General features: G+C 39.3%; 1 protein-coding gene across 1 annotated transcript in view; it reads right to left on the reverse strand.

The window, feature by feature from the left end:
• Positions 1 to 277: 277 nt before the first annotated feature.
• LOC133806932 (high-affinity nitrate transporter 2.3-like) overlaps positions 278 to 20,636 on the reverse strand; it is a 42,777-nt gene continuing 22,418 nt past the window's right edge. The window contains exon 3 of the mRNA XM_062245023.1: positions 278 to 491. Within this exon, the coding sequence (XP_062101007.1) occupies positions 278 to 491 (214 nt within the window). The remainder of the gene's footprint in view (positions 492 to 20,636) is intronic.

Raw genomic sequence — 20,636 nt, forward strand, 5'->3', positions numbered from 1 at the left:
CATTTTCTACTATAATTGTATATTTCGGGAGCACTCGGTTGTGTCGCATGACTAGATGGTCAATGCATTGCATAAGTGTTTCATCTTCGTCGGGATCTTTGGGGTGGCATTTCACGACCTGATGAGGGTTATATTAGGCTAAGACAAACTTGGTAGCAGCTCGGTTTAATTCCTTAAAGTTATCATTATTACCTTCACCGGAGGTGCCAGATGCTGCCCCCGACTGAGCTCGCCCCATCTTTTCTTCGATTATTAAGGCCACCTCAGCTGGCCTCTTTCACAAAAGAGGTGCAAGCTCCTCTTGTTCCTCCTTTTCTTTGACCTCCTCGATAACCGGAGCTCGAGTCCTTGGCCTCAGGGCCTGATCATCCTTGATCAGACCACACTTTGCCATTCTTGCATCATTTACAACCGCCTTCCAGTCCTTCTCTGGGGCAGTACATTTGGCCAAGGTTGCATACTGATCCCTCAGCATTATAGATCTCTTCATCCTATAGTAAATAGTTTCACATGAAATAAACTTAGTTAGAATCGACAATTAAATAATAAAAAAAATATAATAATAATAAATTATTTAGATAAAGAATTTGGGAGTTGAAAACTTACGAGGACGGTTTAAATATATGTGCTCGCAGTTTTTGAACCCTTTCAACATAAGGAACATGTAACGCCCTACTACCTTAGAGTAGTAACTAAGTGAGTTTAAAACGAAAACTGTGCAACTAACTTACTCTTCGAGGTTTTCAAAGCCAAAAGTGTGACTAAACAAAAGTTAAGGCTGTAATCTTTGAAAATGCTTAGTATCATTGAAAACTTCAAGTATCAAACATCTGGGATCCCAAAAATAAGGTTTACAAAATATTTACAACTCAAAAATAGATTTACAATTGGTTAACCATCAAAAGAACAGGTTAATACAGCCATTTTTCAAAATGCCCCCAACCAAAGCAGTCGGGCAGGCCAAACATGTACGCGCCGCCCCCACACTCTCCATACTCATGACTGGTTGACTTTCTCTTTGCCTTTACCTGCAACGCAGAGCACCCGTGAGCCAAAGCTCAGCAAGAAAACTCACATAGTACGTAACATATGCATATTATATAATTAATATATAATCCACAGATAAACAGGAAGACCATCAGACTGAACAAACACGGCCATGCCGCCCCAGAAGCATTACCAAAGCCTGGGGTCTCGGTCCTCACCGTAAGGATATCCCATGTATCCATTGGGTCCCACCCTGGCTATAAGCACTCCATGTGCTAAGTGTTACTTCCGACCCCACTGCCATTCTCGGCCTTCGCCGCTCTCGGCCTTGCCGCTCTCGGCCTTAGCCGTTCATTTCACTATAATCACACATGTAGTACAACTCGAAATAATCATTCAAACATATAGTAATTCAATTAAGGTTATACATTAGCATGTAATACAATCTAGGGCCATGCCCTCCAATAACACTATGGGCCCATGCCTTGTTCTCGGGTGCTACCGTTTTCTTACCTTTCAATTCGATAGCTTTGATCACTTGACTCCTTGAGCACGATCCCACTCGAGCACTAGCGCACACCTAAACACAACCATAGGTCAAAGTCATCACCAAACCTCCAGTCCAAAACCTAGCCTCAGGACCAATCCCGAGTCCCCCGGGAAGTCCTAGTTCCACAAAACAAGGTGGTGGAATCGAACCCGGAACCCTAGGTCAAAAACCCTCAAAAATAACCCAATATCCCCTTTCAGGGAACAGGGCAGCGCTACAGCGCTCTCAGGAGGGCGCTATAGCGCTACAAGCAAAACCGAAATCCCCCTGAAATAGGGCCTAGCGCTACAGCGCCCAAAGACTAGCTCTGTAGCGCTAGTTGCAGACAGGCAACTCCCAATTTCCTTCTTCTACGATTTCCTTCAACCAATTCAACCCCAAACTTGTCCAAATCTTTACCAAACCCAAAAACAAACTTATTAACACATCCCACTCATCCCAAGCATCCCAAGTACTCAAAACCCAAGCACATGCATCCTAAATCTCAAAATCTACCATAATTAACCCTAAACCCAGAAATTCAGTCAAACATTAAAGTTAAAGGGTTAGAATTCATACCGTTGATGGAAATTCGTCCTTGAGTTAAATCCTAGACCTCCTTAGCTTGCTCCTTCTCAACCTTGGCTTGAATTCCCCTGAAGTTCCCATCAATTCAGCTTAGTTACATAGCTCAAACCAGTCAAACCCTAAAACTGAAACTTCTAAAAACTTACCTCAATTATTGATGTGTTCTTGCTAATCCCTTGCCAATTCTTCAAGTCTAACTTAGGATCCCTGATGCTTGGCATAACCTAGCTCCCCTCTGAGCTTTGCTCCAAGAAAAATGAAGAGAAATGGTGGGAGAACCACAAACCGCCCCTTTTGAACAAAACTACTCTGTTTTCTCTCTTTTTCTTTTTCTTCCTTTTTCTTTCTTTTCCACAGCCTTCTAACTCTTTCTACCAATCCCACTAAGTATAAAGCTTCAATTAACTTATCTCTAAGAAGCCTAATGACCAAAATGCCCTCCCTATTAATTCTAAACCCTTTTGTCCATGTAGGGCCATTTTAGTCATTTTACCCAATTCCCGCTAATTCCTCGAGTGTCTCTAATAATTTCCCGCTTGCTTCCCAATATCTGATTAGTCACCAAATATATATTCCTCATCTTCAAAATTATCCTCAATATATTCTCTAAATTCCCATTTATACCCCCCCCCCCCCAGGCTTGACCCAAGCCGGGTATAAATTCCCGCCTTGAATTTTTCGCTAATCTGCTTTCTCTAGGATCGTCTCGAGTCACAGGTCACTATTATCAATACAGTTATTCCCAAAATGGCCAAAATTACAATTATGCCCTTCTACCACAATTAGGGCCTACATGCATACTGATACACATAGTCATGCATCTCAAATAGTCAAATAGTCATAAAACATGCTTTAAATCATAATCATGCATTTTACTCATTAAAGTCACACATAAATCCTATTATGCCCTCCTGGCACACTAATCAAGGCCCTTAAGCCTTATTAGCGAATTTGGGTCGTTACAGAACACATCATTGAATTCATTTAGGTTGTTGGGGAGATTGATGACGAAGGTGGAGTTGGGGAACCGAGTGAGGTAGTAGAACCCGTCACATCAGTCTTTTTGCTTAGGACAGGCCTTGAGGCAGAAAAAGAACAAAATATCTGCTAGAGTGGGGACCTCCCACTCATGTACCAAAAATAAATACTTTACCCCCGACAAGAGCCGATACGAGTTCGAGGGAGCTGGAATGGAGCCAGTTTGACGTAGTTTAAAAAGTCTACGAAATACTGGTCCAAGGGAGGGAAGCACCTGCCTTCAGGTGCTCATGACTCCAGGCTCTGAAGTCATCCTAGAGTGGGGTGCAACTCTACTCTCCTTCCATTGGAGGCCGGGCTACAAGGATTGATCTCCCAAATTTAATATTGTGGCTTGGGATGATCTTATTTGTCCTATCCTAAGACTTTTTTCAAGATTCGATGAACTCGACCTCGAAAAAGGCATCAGGCCTAACATCGACTTGCCTTTCCACTTCTGGACCGAAGCGGGGAATCAAGCTCTCGGTGTCGAACCACTTCTTCTTATCTTTATTCTGGAAGGCGAGCTTGCGATTGATTTCTTCTTTTATGACATACTTTAAAGTTCGCCTGGTAATAAAGTGGTTTGTTAGAGGCGACATGGGATAAAATCTAGCTTCGATGATAGATGTATGGAAAACCTAGGCTTCAAGGCTAAATCCTAATTAGATGTTATTAGGTGAACTCACGTGGGATCATACACCACTACCTCAAGAGTCCATGATACTTAATGATTCATTTTTTCACATGTCACACCTAACTGTGTCTTGAAGGTGGTCTAAGCCTTAAAACCCTTTTAATATTCAAGTCTTCAAACCCAAAAATTTAAACATTCATACTCAAATCCAAAAAACTCATAAACTAACCATTCCTAAAATCTCTATCTTTTGGCCTAAACACAATTCTACACTAAACTCTTACAAAGACTGAAATAAGGTAAAAATGAAGAACAACACAATACTGGAAAACTTCATCACAAATTATTGACAAAATAAGAAAGTGAGGAAGAAACTAGAAGTGTAAATACTTACAAAGAAGTTCTTGATCGACAAAGTGATTTGGAAAATAGTTTTGGATTGAAGAATCGGCACAGCGAAGGTTTGAAAAATCAAGGAATTCGAGGGTTTCAGAAAGGGTTTGAGGGCTTTTCGAAGAACAAAGAGAAAGTGGGAAGGCTAAAATGAAAAGGTGGCGAGGTTCAGGTCTAGTTTCCCTATGTATACGTAAACTTCGAGAGCAAATCTGAGCCACACAATCAGATCAATTCGAGATCCTAGGTCCAGAAATGAACGCACCTAATGGCGACAAATAAAAGGGTTGACAAGACAACTGCGCAATACACAAAACCTGAGTAGATGCCCATGAAAAGAAGACACATATCCCACACTAAAGTGGGTGGGTGGGCATGAATTCCCAAATCAGAAGTAGAAAATCCCCTACCATGCTAGTCAAGTATGACCTTGTGCACGCACAGGGACTTGGGGGAAAATGTTGATCATTGCTGAATTACTCATCACGGGGTACAATTGGCAGTCAAGAAGACAAAGGGAATCCATAAGACATCTCATGTCTTCTTGAGTGATCAACTAAGGTATTCTCAGCAGGTTACCAGAGTCAGCAATTATCCAGATCACCTAGATGCCTACTTGAAGCAACAAGGATGATCTGAAACAGTCTGTGTTCTCCATACAACATCTAGCTCGAGGATGATGACTAGCTCGGGTGCGCGTGATTGTAGAGCACGCTTAAGGTTCCCTCAACATTCAAAAATTCCTTACACGCTCATTAATGCTTGGATATTATTCTGTATTTATTACCCAATATATTGGGCATAGAATCAATGGACATTAATGTATTTATGTAAATGGGATGTTACCCAAAAATGTATGTTACCCTATTTATGTACGATTAACTAAAACTGTCCAAGCATAATTCCCAATAAATACATGAAAGAATGAAAAGAAAAGAGGATCGACTTTCTATATATCGAAACTCTTATGCAATTGTCATAAACAATTTCACGGTGAGACCAAAACAGGTTAATAAGAGTGACACGTGGACTAGGTGGATTTTAACCACTGTACCACATAAAAAGTGTGTGAGTGTTTGTGATATTTTTTATTTGTTCAATTACGGTTTAGCAAAAGCCTAATCTCTCTATTTTCAAATTCGTTAACCCACTATTGGAGAATAGCCACATCAACAATAGTCATATAATAATATAACTCACATAATTCACACATAATTATCCCACGTGTTTCCTTAACACGCTAACCAAAGTATTAACCTCATTAGAAGTTTTAGAAGGCTACAACACATAAATCGTTTAACGTCTTATGAACTTCTAATCCCAAGTATGATCTAATTCCTGCAGGCAACAATCGTTGAAACAACATGTGGCAATCGTATGATTTAAGCCCATAAATATTACTGTCATGGACATTGACATTCTTTGATAGGTTTGCTACAAAACCATCAAGATTCTTGACCGATTTGACATGTTCACAAAATTGTCAACGCTCATCAACACTGAGAGTGTAACTAGGAAGAGGTTTCTTCCAATTGTTCCAATAGTTGAAAAGATGGAACTTTTTCCTAATTTTCATGTCTGCTCGATCAAGTCTCGTTTTATCTGTATCTTTAGATTTTCCATCTATGCTTAATAGAGTACCCAAGACACTGTCACAAACATTCCTCTCATTATGCATTACATCAAGATTATTCCTAAGTAACAAGTTTTTCCAATAATCAAGTTTTAAAAAAATATTCTTTTTCTTAGATCTGTTAAGATAAGCCGGAGTCCATTTTTGTTTCACACCCCCAAATTATTTGTCTTTCCGTGGTTGTCGAATCTGTAGATTTTGTAATTGCTTCAAGATATCATCCCATGAATACTCTTTCAGTGGTCCCTTGAGTTCTTTGTTACAATAAAAAATGCACGTTTATTCCTCCATTCGCGATTCATATTGAGAAACCTTTTATGGCCTATGTCAGAAATTTTACTTCTAATTCCTACAAAAGGAGTTTCCTCATTACAAGTAGGACACGCCTTATAGCGCTTTGTACTCCAACTAGACATCATAACATAGGCTGGGTAATCATTAATAGTCCACAAGATAGTTGCACGCATAGTGGCACGGCCGCGGTCGCTCCCTAGCCCAGTGCGGTCACACCTCTAGTCTCGAAACTCCAATCCCAACCAAAATTCTCTAGTTTCTGGGAACTAGCATTGTGGTCGCGCCACAACCTAGCGCGTTCGCTCTAGGTCATTAGAAACCCAATAATTGCCAAGTTACAATTTCTCCCTGCATAATGGGACCCAAAACTCAATCCTAGGATGTTTCCCAGCAGATTTTTGACAATAAAACAATCACAAATTGGTATTATAACCCCAAGCAACATTTAAACATCATCAAAACATCCAAAACATCAAAACATTATAATTGTCAAGTTTGAGATTAGAACTCATGCTCCTATCCTCCAAATGCAAAAATTCTACTCCTAAATAACAATATCCAACAACACACCATATTTTGAAGTACAAAAACATCATTTCTAAATTCTATACACCCATTCCTAAACACTATGCACTTCAAATTTCAATTTGAAGATCACAATCTCTCCAAAATTCAAGAACTCCCCCAAAAGCTTGAAAACTTAAAATAAAAATTACCATACCTCTCTGAATTTTGAATTCTAAGGTGAGTAGTGCTCTTTGGCAGTGCAATGTTTCCAAAATCCTTCAAATTCTCCAAGAACTCCCCTACAAAAATTGTCTCCTAGCTTGAATGTTGCTCTTGAGTGAAAGCACATAAAGACAATCGAAAAAGAATGTGGAATGCCCAAATGTGATCTGCCTAACCCAGCTAACACCTCAGCCAAATAGGTCAAAAGAGCATTCCACCCTCACCCCAAAATCTCTCTTCAAGGCTGTAACGCCCTGGTTACCCCAGAACAGTTACGATGAATGGTGAACTAGAAATTGGACTTTCTACCAGAGTCCTTTGGTTAAAAACGTGCTTCTAAGTGTTATTAACAGGCTAGGTTGGAAAACCAATCAAAACGAAAACCCGCAGATCTAAGCGGAAAAAATAGGGTAAATCCCTTAGTTCCTCTGAGAACTCCTTGGTCGTGGTGTTCAAGCGGCCGCATATGTACACATCACCACCTAAGCTCTCCACTCAAGGTTGGGTGAGATTTACTTTCCCTTTACCTGCACCACATAGCACCCATGAGCAAAATCCCAGCAAGAAAACACAATAACGCATGAATATAATATAAAAAATGATCATAATAATCATTCAGGACTTCCAGTCCAAAATAGAAGAGTCACAGTTGAAAAGTCACTAAGGTGGGTTCAGTTCCCTTTAGCCATGTGATGATTGGGTCACCGGGGCTTAACAAGTAAGTGAACCTTTCACTAGCTTAAACAGGTTAGGTGCATGATGACTAGTCACCAACATAACCTTCCTCATGACCATAGAGTCATAACCATGGGATACTGCTCCCTAACCATGTGACAAGCTGTCACCTAGGCCTTTGGCCCTGGCTCTGAGTAACTAGCTTAGACTAGTCAAGCACTTATAAGTTTCATCGACCTTAGGGTTGGTCCAACATTAATGCCTTAGAGTCATTCAACGCTGATGTCGATTAGATCTAATCTTCAATCGGCCCTGCATTGAGGATGCTTATCCCGTTTCTGACTCTCAGGTCAGTAATATGCGACCAGTGCCGTCCCTGACTAATCAGTGCCATACACAAGTAAACAACATCCTCTAGAATTTAATATGCAATCAATGTCAACATTTATCAACCAACATGCCTCAACAACAATCATGCATGTCATATACATTGGGTGCAGTTTTCTTACCTCTGGTTCGAGCGAGAAATATAATAAGAAAGAGTCCTAAGAACGATCGAACTTTTGATTCCTTAGCAGTTACCTAATCACAACCAATTATAACCTCCATTAATGAAAATCAACAATGAAAGGGTCTTAACCTAAGCCCTACTCTCGGGACCTCGAAACATCCCCACACGGTGAGTAGATTCGATCCCAAGGCTTAAGGATTGAAACCCCAAGCCAAAATCCCTTAAAAACACTCAAAACAGGATTATGGAGGAACAGAGTAGCACCACAACATTGCTCAATAGCACCCCAGTGCTATACTCAGAACCCCAAACCGCCTAGCAACATCCTGTGTAGCGCTATAGTGCCCTCTCATGGGTGCTGTTGCGCTTCCCCCAGACAGATTCTCCCCTGAAACCTCCTTCTTCAACTCCTTCAATTCTAACTCGATTCCAATGCTTCCAAATCCCATTTGTGGTGCCAAACCATCCTCACATACCCCAAGCATCACAACCACAAGAACCCTAGCCAAAACTCCCAACAAAACCAATCATCCAACCTAGAAATCCCAATTGAAAACCAGAACTAAAACAGAGCAAACCAGGGAATTTAATGGCTATAAACTTACCACAAGCTCAGATTATGATGCTCTTCAATGGTGGAACACACTCCCAAACTCTCAAGGCTTACTTCCCAAGCTTGAATCCTCAAGAATGGCTCAAAAATCACAAAGAAAAACAGAAGGAAAATAGGTGCGGGAGAAGCTTCAAACTATGCTATGTTTTCCTCTTCTTTCTACAGCCTTCAATGGCTTATATCTATCATAGGGGTGAAAAGAGCAAAATACCCCTAGGTCAAATAAGGGTTTCTAAAGGTTCCCAAGGACAAAATTGGTATTTCCCACTTATTTCGTTAATCATAATTAACGCTCTCCAATTCCCGCTATTCTCGATATTCTCAAACACCAATAATTCATATCCTGTTACCCTTTAATTCCCGGCAACGCTCTAATCATTAAAATCACCCCGAGACTCATCCCGAGCCCCGAACTTAAACCTGTTATGACTAGACCGCTAATCAATATTCCAAGATCGTCTCATGCCGAATAGCTCCAACAAACCCACATTATAATGTGGTCTCAACAATAGGTCACCAACATGCATACAAATATACAATTATACCCTCAACAGGCCAAATTACCAAAACACCCCTGTTATGAAATGTGGACCCACATGCATGCATTTAACATCATATGATAATATAATTCACATAAACATGCGTATATTCATTTAATAGCATAATTAAACAATTATGGCCCTTGCGGTCTTCGAATCCAGCCACTAAACCGCATTAGGGATTCAGGAGCATTACAAAGGCATCCCCAATTGCAAATTGGTCAGTTTTCCCAAAACTCCACTAAACCTTAATTAACACCTTAAATTTCTAATTAATTTACTAATCATCAAAATACTATTATTTCCCTCAAAATATACCATAGCCCAAGAATTTCACAAATTATGTAAAATTACCAAAATAACCATTGGCTCACCTCATGCGGGGTATAAGTCCCCGTTGTGACTTCTCTGCCAAATTGCTCTAAAGGGTCGACTCAAGCCGAATATCGCAAATATATCCACAGAATAATGTGGTCTCAATCACATAACACATACAATTACCCTCAACTAGTCAAAATTATGAAAATGCTCTTTTTAACAAAAACGGTCCCACAAGCATATTTAATACACATAAACATGCATAATCATTCATATCATAATATAACTCATATATTTCACATAATCACACATATATTCAATTAAAATTTCATAATTCACAATTAAATCCAACTACGCTCTCCTGACTCGCTAATTAAGACACTAAATCTTATTTGCAAATTTGAGATGTTACATAAAGTGTCTTGCTGAAAGGGTTTTAGCTTTTGTCGGTGTGTTTAGGAAGTGCGCCCGACACAAGTCATCTTTGCTGGTGTGTTACGTTTTATGTGCCTGCAAATGTAACTTATGCTGGTGAAACAATACGCCGAAAAATGTGTGGACTTTTGTCTAAACACGTCGGCAAAAGTCGGATTCTTATAGTGTCTGGACAAATTATTATGAAAAAAAATATTTGTTTATTAATACCATTTTCCGTATATATATTTTACAGCAAAAGATGGTGACTCATTAGCACAACTATTTTTTCTCTTAATATTTAATACATGTTTGCATTTGGACATATGTCATTTTCATTAAAAATATAGAAATATTTATGGATATCTGTAGTGAAAGTATTTAAGTTATTATGTTTGTAATACTTAAATACTTATGTTATTTTTTTACTAGCGAAAGCACCTTCTGTCCATACTTCGGTACAACTATTTGTTCTTATCGTTAAGTCCGTTTGTGACACATAGGCGAAAATACCAAATTAAAAGATTATTTACGCTAAAAGTATCCAATTAAAAGACTATTTGTAGCAAAAATACCCAAGTTAAAAGTAGATTTGATGTTACAACAGACTTAATAGTGGGAGCAAATGATAGATGCACCAAAACATGAACGAAATGTACTTTCACCGCAAAAAATAATAACTTGGGTGAATTAAGTACAACAAATGTAATAAGTCAACTTTAGGTATTTTTGCCAGAAATATTCTTATTTACTATAAGTAATTTATTTGTAAATGAACTTATATACATATATATAAATATATTGGGGTATTCTTAATAGTTACTACCTTGGTTACTTTAATATTAATCATTGGATTAAGATCAATGATCCATATTTATCATTGTTAACTAGTATTTTTAAAAATAAATTTTGACTTTTTCAAACTTTTGGAAGGGCTACTTGATTACATGATGGCCACGTATTTAGTAATTAAAGAATAAAAAGCATAATCTTATTTAATATTCGTTATCCATTCCTTCTTCATTCTTGATTCATTCATTTAATCTATTCCATGAGGAAAAAAATCATTTTTGAATTAATGTGACCATTATCTTTCCAACTAATGTTTATTGTCTAATTAATCTAAAAAATTCAAAATTATTTTTATCATTAGTATAATCATTCTTCATCAAAAGTTTGTTTAGTGATTTATGATAACTATTCATGAGTAATAATAGAAGTCTTCTATATATATATATATATCTTGCAGAACAATTCTCGATCATTTTGAAAGATTTAATTAAAAAACAAGAGAAATAATGTTTTCCACATAAATGGTTTACTTGATTCCTTCATTTATATATAATCCCAATATATATATATAGATATATATAACGGAAGTGGCGCATAATATATAAATTTATATAAATGTTATATAGAGTGAAGAGGAATATAAGAATTGTTTTGCGAATGAAGAAAAGTGAGGAGATCAAAAGAACATGTGACATGTTTGGGAGGTAGGTTACCGAATCTCTTAGAAATTGAGTGGGAAAGAGATAAAAATGGTTGATTAGTTAAAGGTGGGTGGTGCTAATGCTGGTGGGGTTGAGTGTGGTGACTCATAACAAAGAAAAACAACAATAATAAATAAATATATATATATATATAAATATATATTTGAATATAAAGAGAGAGAGGGTCATGCTGCTGCTAGCTAGCTATCTCATGCATGCATGTGCACATGCAGCGGGGTGGGATTCCTCCATTAATATGGGAATTTTAGATTTAAAAGACAGCCAAACATCACCCTTTTTTTGAGGAAAAGTTCTACACATATATATTTTCCTAAATAAAATTTATAAACATTAATCCACCAATAAATAGCAAATATTATTTCTTGATATCTCTGTTCTTGCGCTCTATATAATATAAATTATATATATATGTATATATTGCTTTAAAAGATGATTACGGCAAACATATGCATGTTCGTTTTTGGTTGTGTTTCGTAAAGTTCCAGTTCTAATTAGTTAATCTTTTTTTTTTATCAAAGTGTGATTATCATTACTGTTGAGATCATCATTCTTATGATACACGCACAGTTGGAGCTAAGTGATGCTATATACAAACATAATAAAGTCCAGATAAGAAGCAAACAAAATAAATTGAAATCCAAAACCACGACCCTGTCTACCTAATTATTCATCTTGAGTAGTTGTCCATTATATATGCCAAACTATGTATATAGGCAATAAATTTTGTCCCTTCATAGAAAAACGGAATACATTTAGTGGACAGCAACTCTACCGACGACATGCAAAATTGTTGTTTTTAGAAACATTTTTACAATCGCACAAAAAATTTGTGGATTTTTATTTTTCATTTAAGTTCTTATATGGAAAATAGTTGGGTTTTATCCACGATTTGTTCTCGGTAAAAACCCTTTATATCAGTCTCCTTCCACATTCAGACCTCATTTTTTGACTGAAACCCTAAATTCAAAAACCTTGATATCTCCACCCCTAAACCACTATAGCCAGCTTTCTTCACTCTTAAAGACCAATTAACTACTACAATAAAGGCGAGCCTTCTATTTAAAAGTCTTAAAAATGAAGTTTTTAGGACTCACGTTGCGAGCCCTAAAATAATATTTTTAGAGCACGCGTTGTGAGCCCTAAAAGATATTTTTAAGACACACAATGAATGCCCTTAAAAGTTATAAACGAAGAAAAATCTAATTCCATTAGGACACATATTCTAATGATAACGTTTTAGGACATGTTACGAGTGTTGTGGTTTTTTTTTTTTTACTTTTTAAAAATAATTAATTTATATTTATTTTTAATTAAAAATTATTATTTAAATGAAACATTTATATTTAAATGAAACTTATATATTCAATGTATAAAAAATATGAATAATAATGAAACATTTATATATATATATGAAAACTATTCGATGACAGGGAACTACAATTTACTAATTTCAACTAAAATTATATACAACTAATTAGTATTTTCAAAATTATAATAATATTAATCTCAAATTACATGAAAAAAAATAGAAGAAATTTCCTCCAATATGCTCTTGACCTATGAGACAAGAAGGAAAAGTCCAATTAAAATAAACCATAAGACATATCAAACATAACAAACCACAAGACACAACATACATTCAAAAATTGAAAAATTAGATTAGCAAGAACATGTAAAATATTAATACTATAGTATCACACTAATAGACAAACAACAACATTAAGAAATAGAGTCCATAAATACCACACACAAATTATAATATGTTTATCTCCAAAGCCTATAAAGTAGTTTTTTTAAGTAAAAACCCAAAATCGCACGAAGATTGAAGGCGTCGTTGTCCGCCTTATGGGGCTCATGAGGGTTTGGGCTTGCGTGGGTCAAAGCTTCGGCGACCTTTGAAGCTCCCTGGCTGGCACGTGTTGCTGGTGGCAGAGGGGAAGGCAGTGGTCGGGCTCTGCAAAGACACAGGCGAGAGAGAGAGGGAAGGAGAGAGGTCGGATGGGAGATAGGTATCCGATAAAGGGGAATGACGACTGGCCCTGCAAACCAACACGAGTCTTTCCAATGTGCTTTGTCCTCACTCGCACGCTTCCTAGGAAAACTTTCCAAAAGATCACCCATCATGAGACTACTCCAGGTCAACCACGCTTAACTTGGGAGTTCTCAAGTGATGGGATACCGAGAAGAAGATGCATATTGTTTGCATAGGTAGTACCCATCAATCCATTTAAGCAATCTTCAACAATGTAGTCCCATACATATAGTCTTACAATCGTCACACTTGATGTAACGACCCAAAATCACTAATAAGGTTTAAGGGCCTTGATTGGTGTGCCAGGAGGGCATGTTGGGATTTATGTGTGATTTTATTAGTTAAATGCATGGTTATGATTTAAAGCATGTTATTTGACTATTTATTTATCTGAGATGCATGACTATGTGTATTAGTATGCATGTAGGCCTTGATTGTGTTTGAAAGGCATAATTGTAATTTTGGCCATGATTGGGCACAGCTGTATTGATATGTGATAAATGTATTCTGTGAATTGTACCACGTGAGTGTGGTGTTATTATTGTGATACACGTGCCGAGATGGTCCGAGAGAGAGCAAATTAACTTAAGAGTCACAACGGGAAGTTGTACCCGGCTCGGGAGGAGCCTAGGGGTACTTTGGGAATCTTATAAGTTGAGTTGAAAATGAGTGGTTAGTTATTGGTAATTGAGTAACCTGGGTGACCGTTTGTAACTGCTGAGGGTAACAAGTTTTAAGATAGAAAGTGATAGAATTGAAATAGAAGTGTAAAGACTTAAGTGCCCTTGAGGTTTAGTTAGGAAAGGATAGGCAAGGAGGGGTAAAATGGTCATTTGGCTGGGAATTTGATATATGGCAGCTGGGTATTAAGGGGTACACGGTTTTGGGCTTGGTCATTTGATGCTTTGATAAATTGAAGAGAAGAAAAAAAAAGGAGAAGGAAAAGCTAGGGCATGAAGAAGAAGAAGATGAGTGGAGGAGCTGAAATTGGAGACTTAGGGGATGAAGGAAGCTTAGGGTTGGATTCTCTACTTAAGGTAAGGAATTTATGTATAATTAAGTTTGATTTATGTTTTGATTTGTGAAATTTGAAGCATGGTTTAAGCTTTTCAAGTTTTGGTTTATGTTTTTGGTTTATGGGTTTAGATTTCTTAAGTTGAGATCAAATGGGTGGATTTTGAGTATGATTGTGTTATTGAGTTGGGTTATGATGTTTTGGGGTTGAGATATGTGTTTGGGATGCTATAGTCAGGGCAGGGCCCGGTGGATACATGTGTTATCCTTACGGTGAGAACCGATACCCCAGGCTTCGGTAAGGCTTCTGGGGCGGCATGGCCGTGTTTGCTTAGTCTAATGGTTGACTTGTTTATCTATGGACTATCTGGTATGATTAACTGTATATTTGCATATGTTATGTTCTGCATGGTTTTTCTTGCTGGGCTTCGGCTCACGGGTGCTTCGTGTTGCAGGTAAGGGCAAAGACTGAGTCAACCAACCATGAGTACGGAGAGCGTGAAGCGACGCGTACATGTTTGGCCTGCCCGACTGCTTTGGTTGGGGGTTTATTCGAAAATGGCTGTAATAATCTATGATTTTAGTACTGATCAACTGTAAACTTATTTCAAGATGTAAATAGTTTTCAAACCTTATTTTGGGATCCCAAATGTCTATTACTAGAAGTTTTTATTGAAACAACGCATTTTCAAAGGTTACAGCCTTAACTTTTAATTAGTCACACTTTCGTTTCAAAACCTCGGTTAGCGAGATCATTGCACGCTGTTTTGTCTTAAAACTCACTTAGTAACGGCTCTAAGGAAGTAGGGCGTTACACTTGATCTTCCCCAAACGATGTGGGATTGCACAACTTTACCCGATCTTTCCCCCTACGGATCATGGGATTCTCACTGTCACAATCACCCCCTCCCCCCCTCTTTGGGGTTGAACATCCCTATCGGCCACACTTCTAGCTGGGTCAAGGATTTGATAGAATTGTAAAGCCCCACATCACATTGGCTAATTATTTGAATGACGACTGGCTCTACAAACCAGCATGAGTCTTTCCAGCGTGCTTTGTCCTCACTCACACACTTCCTGGGTAAACTTTCATTCCTTTATAAACGTTGTAAACATTTATTATTGGATCTCATGTATAGTTTAATGTTTTAATGAAATATCCATTCCTTTTAACCGAATTTTTTAACCCTGGACCATTAATCACATTTATATGCAAGTTTATGGCCTAATGACTCATTTAGCGAGTTAAGCACAATTGAAAATATCCAGTGTAGCGGTCTTGGCTAATCAGGGTGGTATTTAAAAGGATCCCCACATCAGGTGGGATGCCCACATCAGGTGGAATGGTCAAAGTTCCAGACTCTGTTCAATTCTAAATGCCCACATCAGGTGGGACGAAGTGAAGAAAGGACATAATGTGTCTGAGATTGAATGGTCAAAGTACCTGGCTCTATAGAATTCCCAATACTACAATAGGACCGTAATGAATCACAAAGTGTTAGAACTCTCCAATCTGAAGCAAGGCGCACTAAGCATGCAAGATTATGTCCGAAAGTTTGATCAGTTGGCTAGATAATCCCCTGACCTATTGAACACTGAGGCAAACAAAGTTCGAAAATTTCTGAAAGGTTTGAGAGGCAACATAACAATGTTTGTTGATACTGGGAAGAAGAGCCCAAAGACTTATGAGGAAGCCGTAGAAAGGGCTATTCATCAGGAATCCTGAAAGGTTCAAGACAGGAATGAACCCCAGAAAGTTGAGGAATGAGTTTATACTCCTAATACCCGAGGGCAATTCAAAGCCAACAAGAACGAGCCCGGTGGATGGTTTAATCAAACTCAGGGAGATCCAACAATGTTCTCGAATGGGGGAAATAACAAAAGGAAAATTAGACCGGCAAATATAGGCTCAAACTTCAACAAGCAGCCTAGGCAAGACTTTTAATCGTGGCCGATGTGCAACATATGTGACCAACGTCATCAGGGCGAGTGCAAGTTCAGAGCATGTTATACGTGCGATAAAAATGGCCACTACTCGAGAGAATACCCGAATATTATTGGTCAGACAGGCAGAAAAGGACAATAGAAACAAATAGGAGCCCCACCACGTGTATTCGCACTTATCCAAGACGACAAGGGAGCCGGACCATCAGAGATGGTGTCAGATTAGATTCCTATTACCAGAACCTCAGCATATGCATTGATGGATAATGGTGCATCTCATTCTCTTATACGTGCTTAATTTGTTGAGAAACTAGATAGAATACCTGGGCCAATGTCTAATTTTTGTGAGGTATCCTTACCTTCGAAAGAGGTCATGCTGGTACAGTCATGGGTTAGAGTCGTACCAATCTGGGTAGAAGGTTACGAACTGACACTCGATCTATTAGTTTTAAATTTACATGAATACAACGTCATATTTTGAATGGGCTGGTTGACCAAGTATGGGACTGTAATGCCCTACTACCTTAGAGCCGTTACTAAGTGAGTTTAAAATAGAAATCGTGCTTTTGACTGACTTTAAGTGGTTTCTAAAACCAAAAGTGTGGATAAATCAGAATTTAAGGCTGTACTCTTTAAAATGTTTAACTTCATTGAAAACGTAAGTATAAAACATCTGGGATCCCAAAATAAGGTTTACAAAATATTTACAACTCAAAAATAGATTTACACCAGGTTAACTATCAAAAGAATGGATCAATACAGCCATTTACAAAATGCCCCCAACCAAAGCAGTCGGGCAGGCCGAACATGTACGCGCCGCCCCCACGCTCTCCATACTCATGGCTGGTTGACAGACTCCTTGCTTTTACCTGCCACACGGAGCACCCGTGAGCCGAAGCCCAGCAAGAAAACCCAAATAGCACATAACATATGCAATAATAATATCATTGGCATAATTCACTGATAAATAGGAAAATCATCGATTTTAAACAAGCACGGCCATGCCGCCCCAGAGGCCTTACCAAAGCTTGGGGTCTCGGTCATTACCGTAGGATAACTCATGTATCCCTTGGGTCCCACCCTCGCTATAGCATCCCATGTCCTGAGCGTTGCTTCCGGCCCCACTGCCGTACCCGGCCTTTGCCGCTCTCGGCCTTGCCGTTCATTCCATTATAATCACACATATCATACATTATGAAATAACCATTCAAACATACAGTAATTCATCTAAGATTACACATTTACACACAATACAAGCTAGGGCCGTGCCCTTACAATCACACAATGGGCCCATGCCCTATTCTCAAGTGTTACGGTTTTCTTACCTTTAGGTTCAGTAGCCTTGATCAACCTGACTCCTTGAGCACGATCTTACCCGAGCCCTAGCGCTTACCTAAGCAAAATCCACAAGTCAAAGTCATCACCAATCCTCAAGTCCGAAACCTAGCCTCAAGACTAATCCCGAGCCCCCCGGGAAGTCCTAGATTCCCAAAACAAAGTGGCGGAATCAAGCCCCGAACCCTAGGTCAAAATCCCTTCACAAAAGCCCAAAAATCCCCTCTGTGAACAGTGCAGCGCTACAGCGCTCAAAAGAGGGCGTTGTAGCGCTACAAGCAGAACCGCCCTCAACAGACAGGGGCTAGCGCTACAGCGCCCCCTGCCTAGCGCTGTAGCGCTAGTTCTAGCAGACCAAAACCAAAAATCGCATCTTGCGATTTTCTTCCCCCATTTCGATCCCAAGCTTTCCCAACTCTTTCTCAAGCCCAAAAACAAACTTATACACACCTCACACTCACCCCAAGCACCCCATGAACTCAATCCCAAGCTCAAGCAACCCACAACTCAAAATCTAACCCAATGAACCCAAAAACCAGAAAATCACTCAAACAACAAGGATATGGTCTTAGAAATCATACCGTGGGTGGAATTTCGACCTTGAACTGAACCCTAGACCTCCTTGGCTTGCACCTTCACAACCTTGACCTGTTTTCCCCAAAAACCCCCATTCATTTAGCTCAAAAACACAGCTCAAAACAAGCAAAACCCTAAAACCGAGAACCTCAAGAACTTACCTCAAATCTCTGATGTGATCTTGCTAATCCCTTGCCAATCCTCAAGCCTAGCTTAGGATCCTTGATGCTCAGCTAACCCTAGCTTCCCACTGAGCTTAACCTCAAGAAAAATCAAGGGAAATGGTTGGGAGAGCCACAAACCGAATCTTCAAAGCCAAACCCTTCAGTTTTTCCCTCTCTTCTTTCTCTTCCTTCTTTCTTTCTTTTCAGCCTATGCTTTTCTCTACAAAATCCACTAAGTATAAAGACCTTCTTTATTTTATCTCTTACAAGCCTAATGACCAAAATGCCCTCCCTTACTAATTCTAAACCTTTATGTCCATAAAGGGGCATTTTAGTCATATTACCCAAATTCCCACTAATTCCTCAAGTGTTCCTAATAATTCCCGCTCGCTACCCAATACCGGATTAATCATCAAATATATTCCCAGATTCTCAATTAAACTCCCCAGGCTTAACCCAAGCCTGGTACAGGTTCCCGCTTTGACTTTCCGCTAACCCGCTCATTCTAGGATCGTCTCGAGTCATAGATCACAAGTATCAACATAGTCATGCCCAACATGGACAAATTACAAATATGCTCAATCAGGTATACATGCATACTAATTCACATAGTCATGCATCACAATTAATCACATAATCATATAACGTGCATTAAATCATAATCATGCATAAAACTCATTAAAGATACACACAGAATTCCATTATGCCCTCCAGGCACACTATCCCAGGCCCTAAGCCTTAATACCGAATTTGGGGTCGTTACAACTATCCCCTCCTCATGAAAATTTCGTCCTCAAAATTTACCTGAACAACTCGGGATACCGCACCCGCATATCTGATTCCAATTCCCATGTCGCCTCTTCGACCTTGCTATTCCTCCACAATACTTTAACCAAGGCGATTGTCTTACTCCTCAAGACCTTGTCCTTCCTATCAAGGATCTGAACAGGCTTTTCTTCGTACGATAAATCCCGATCCAATTCCAAGTTCTCATAGCTCAACACATGAGTAGAGTCCGAAACATACTTCCGGAGCATGGATACATGAAACACGTCATGAACCCCTGATAGAGCTGGAGGCATTGCTAACCTGTAAGCCACCTCCCCAACTCGTTCCAGAACCTCAAAGGGGCGAACAAACCTGGGTCTCAGCTTGCCCCGAACGCCAAATCGTTTTACTCCTCTCAGGGGTGAAACCCTGAGGAATACATGATCACCAACCTGAAATTCCACGCTCCTGCGTTTCTGATCTGAATAACTCTTCTGGCAACTCTGGGAGGCGAGCATACAAGCTCTAATCTTCTCAAGTGCCTCATTGGTCCTCTGAACCATCTCAGGACCCAAATACCTTCTCTCACCTGTCTCATCCCAATGAATCGGTGATCTGCACTTTCTACCATACAGCATCTCATACGGAGCCACTCTGATAGTCGCCTGATAACTATTGTTGTACGAGAACTCAATCAGAGGGAGATACCTACTCCAAGATCCCTCAAAATCCAACACACAAGCTCGTAACATATCCTCCAGTATCTTAATTGTCCTCTCAGACTGCCCATCCGTCTGAGGATGAAAAGCAGTACTAAACCGGAGCTGCGTGCCCATAGGCTACAGGCTCTTCCAAAACTTGGAAGTGAAAGTGGGGTCTCTGTCGGATACTATCGACCTCGGAGCCCCATGAAGTCGAACAATCTCCTTTACATAAAGCTCTGCATACTGATCCACAGTATAAGTCGTCTTCACAGGTAAGAAGTGGGCGGACTTCGTATACCTGTCCACAATCACCCACACCGAGTCATGCTGACCCAGGGTCTTTGGCAATCCTACCACAAAGTCCATGGCAATATCTTCCCATTTCCACTCGGGAATCCCTAGAGGCTGTAATAATCCTGCTGGCCTCTGATGTTCTGCCTTAATCTGCTGACAGGTTAAGCATCTAGCCACATAGTCCACCACATTCCTCTTCATGCCTGACCACCAATACAAAACCTTCAGGTCATGGTACATCTTCGTAGAACCTGGGTGCAAAGAGTAGGGAGTGGTATGAGACTCGTCCAGAATCTCTCGTCGAATAACTGGATCAATCGGAACACAAACCTGTCCTTTGTACTTCAATAGGCCCATCTCAGAGATAGAGAAGTCCTTGACTGCTCCAGTTAGGACATTCTCTCTACGTTCAAC

This window comes from Humulus lupulus, chromosome X (assembly GCF_963169125.1).
Source record: "Humulus lupulus chromosome X, drHumLupu1.1, whole genome shotgun sequence".
In the NCBI taxonomy this organism is placed as follows: Eukaryota; Viridiplantae; Streptophyta; class Magnoliopsida; order Rosales; family Cannabaceae; genus Humulus; species Humulus lupulus.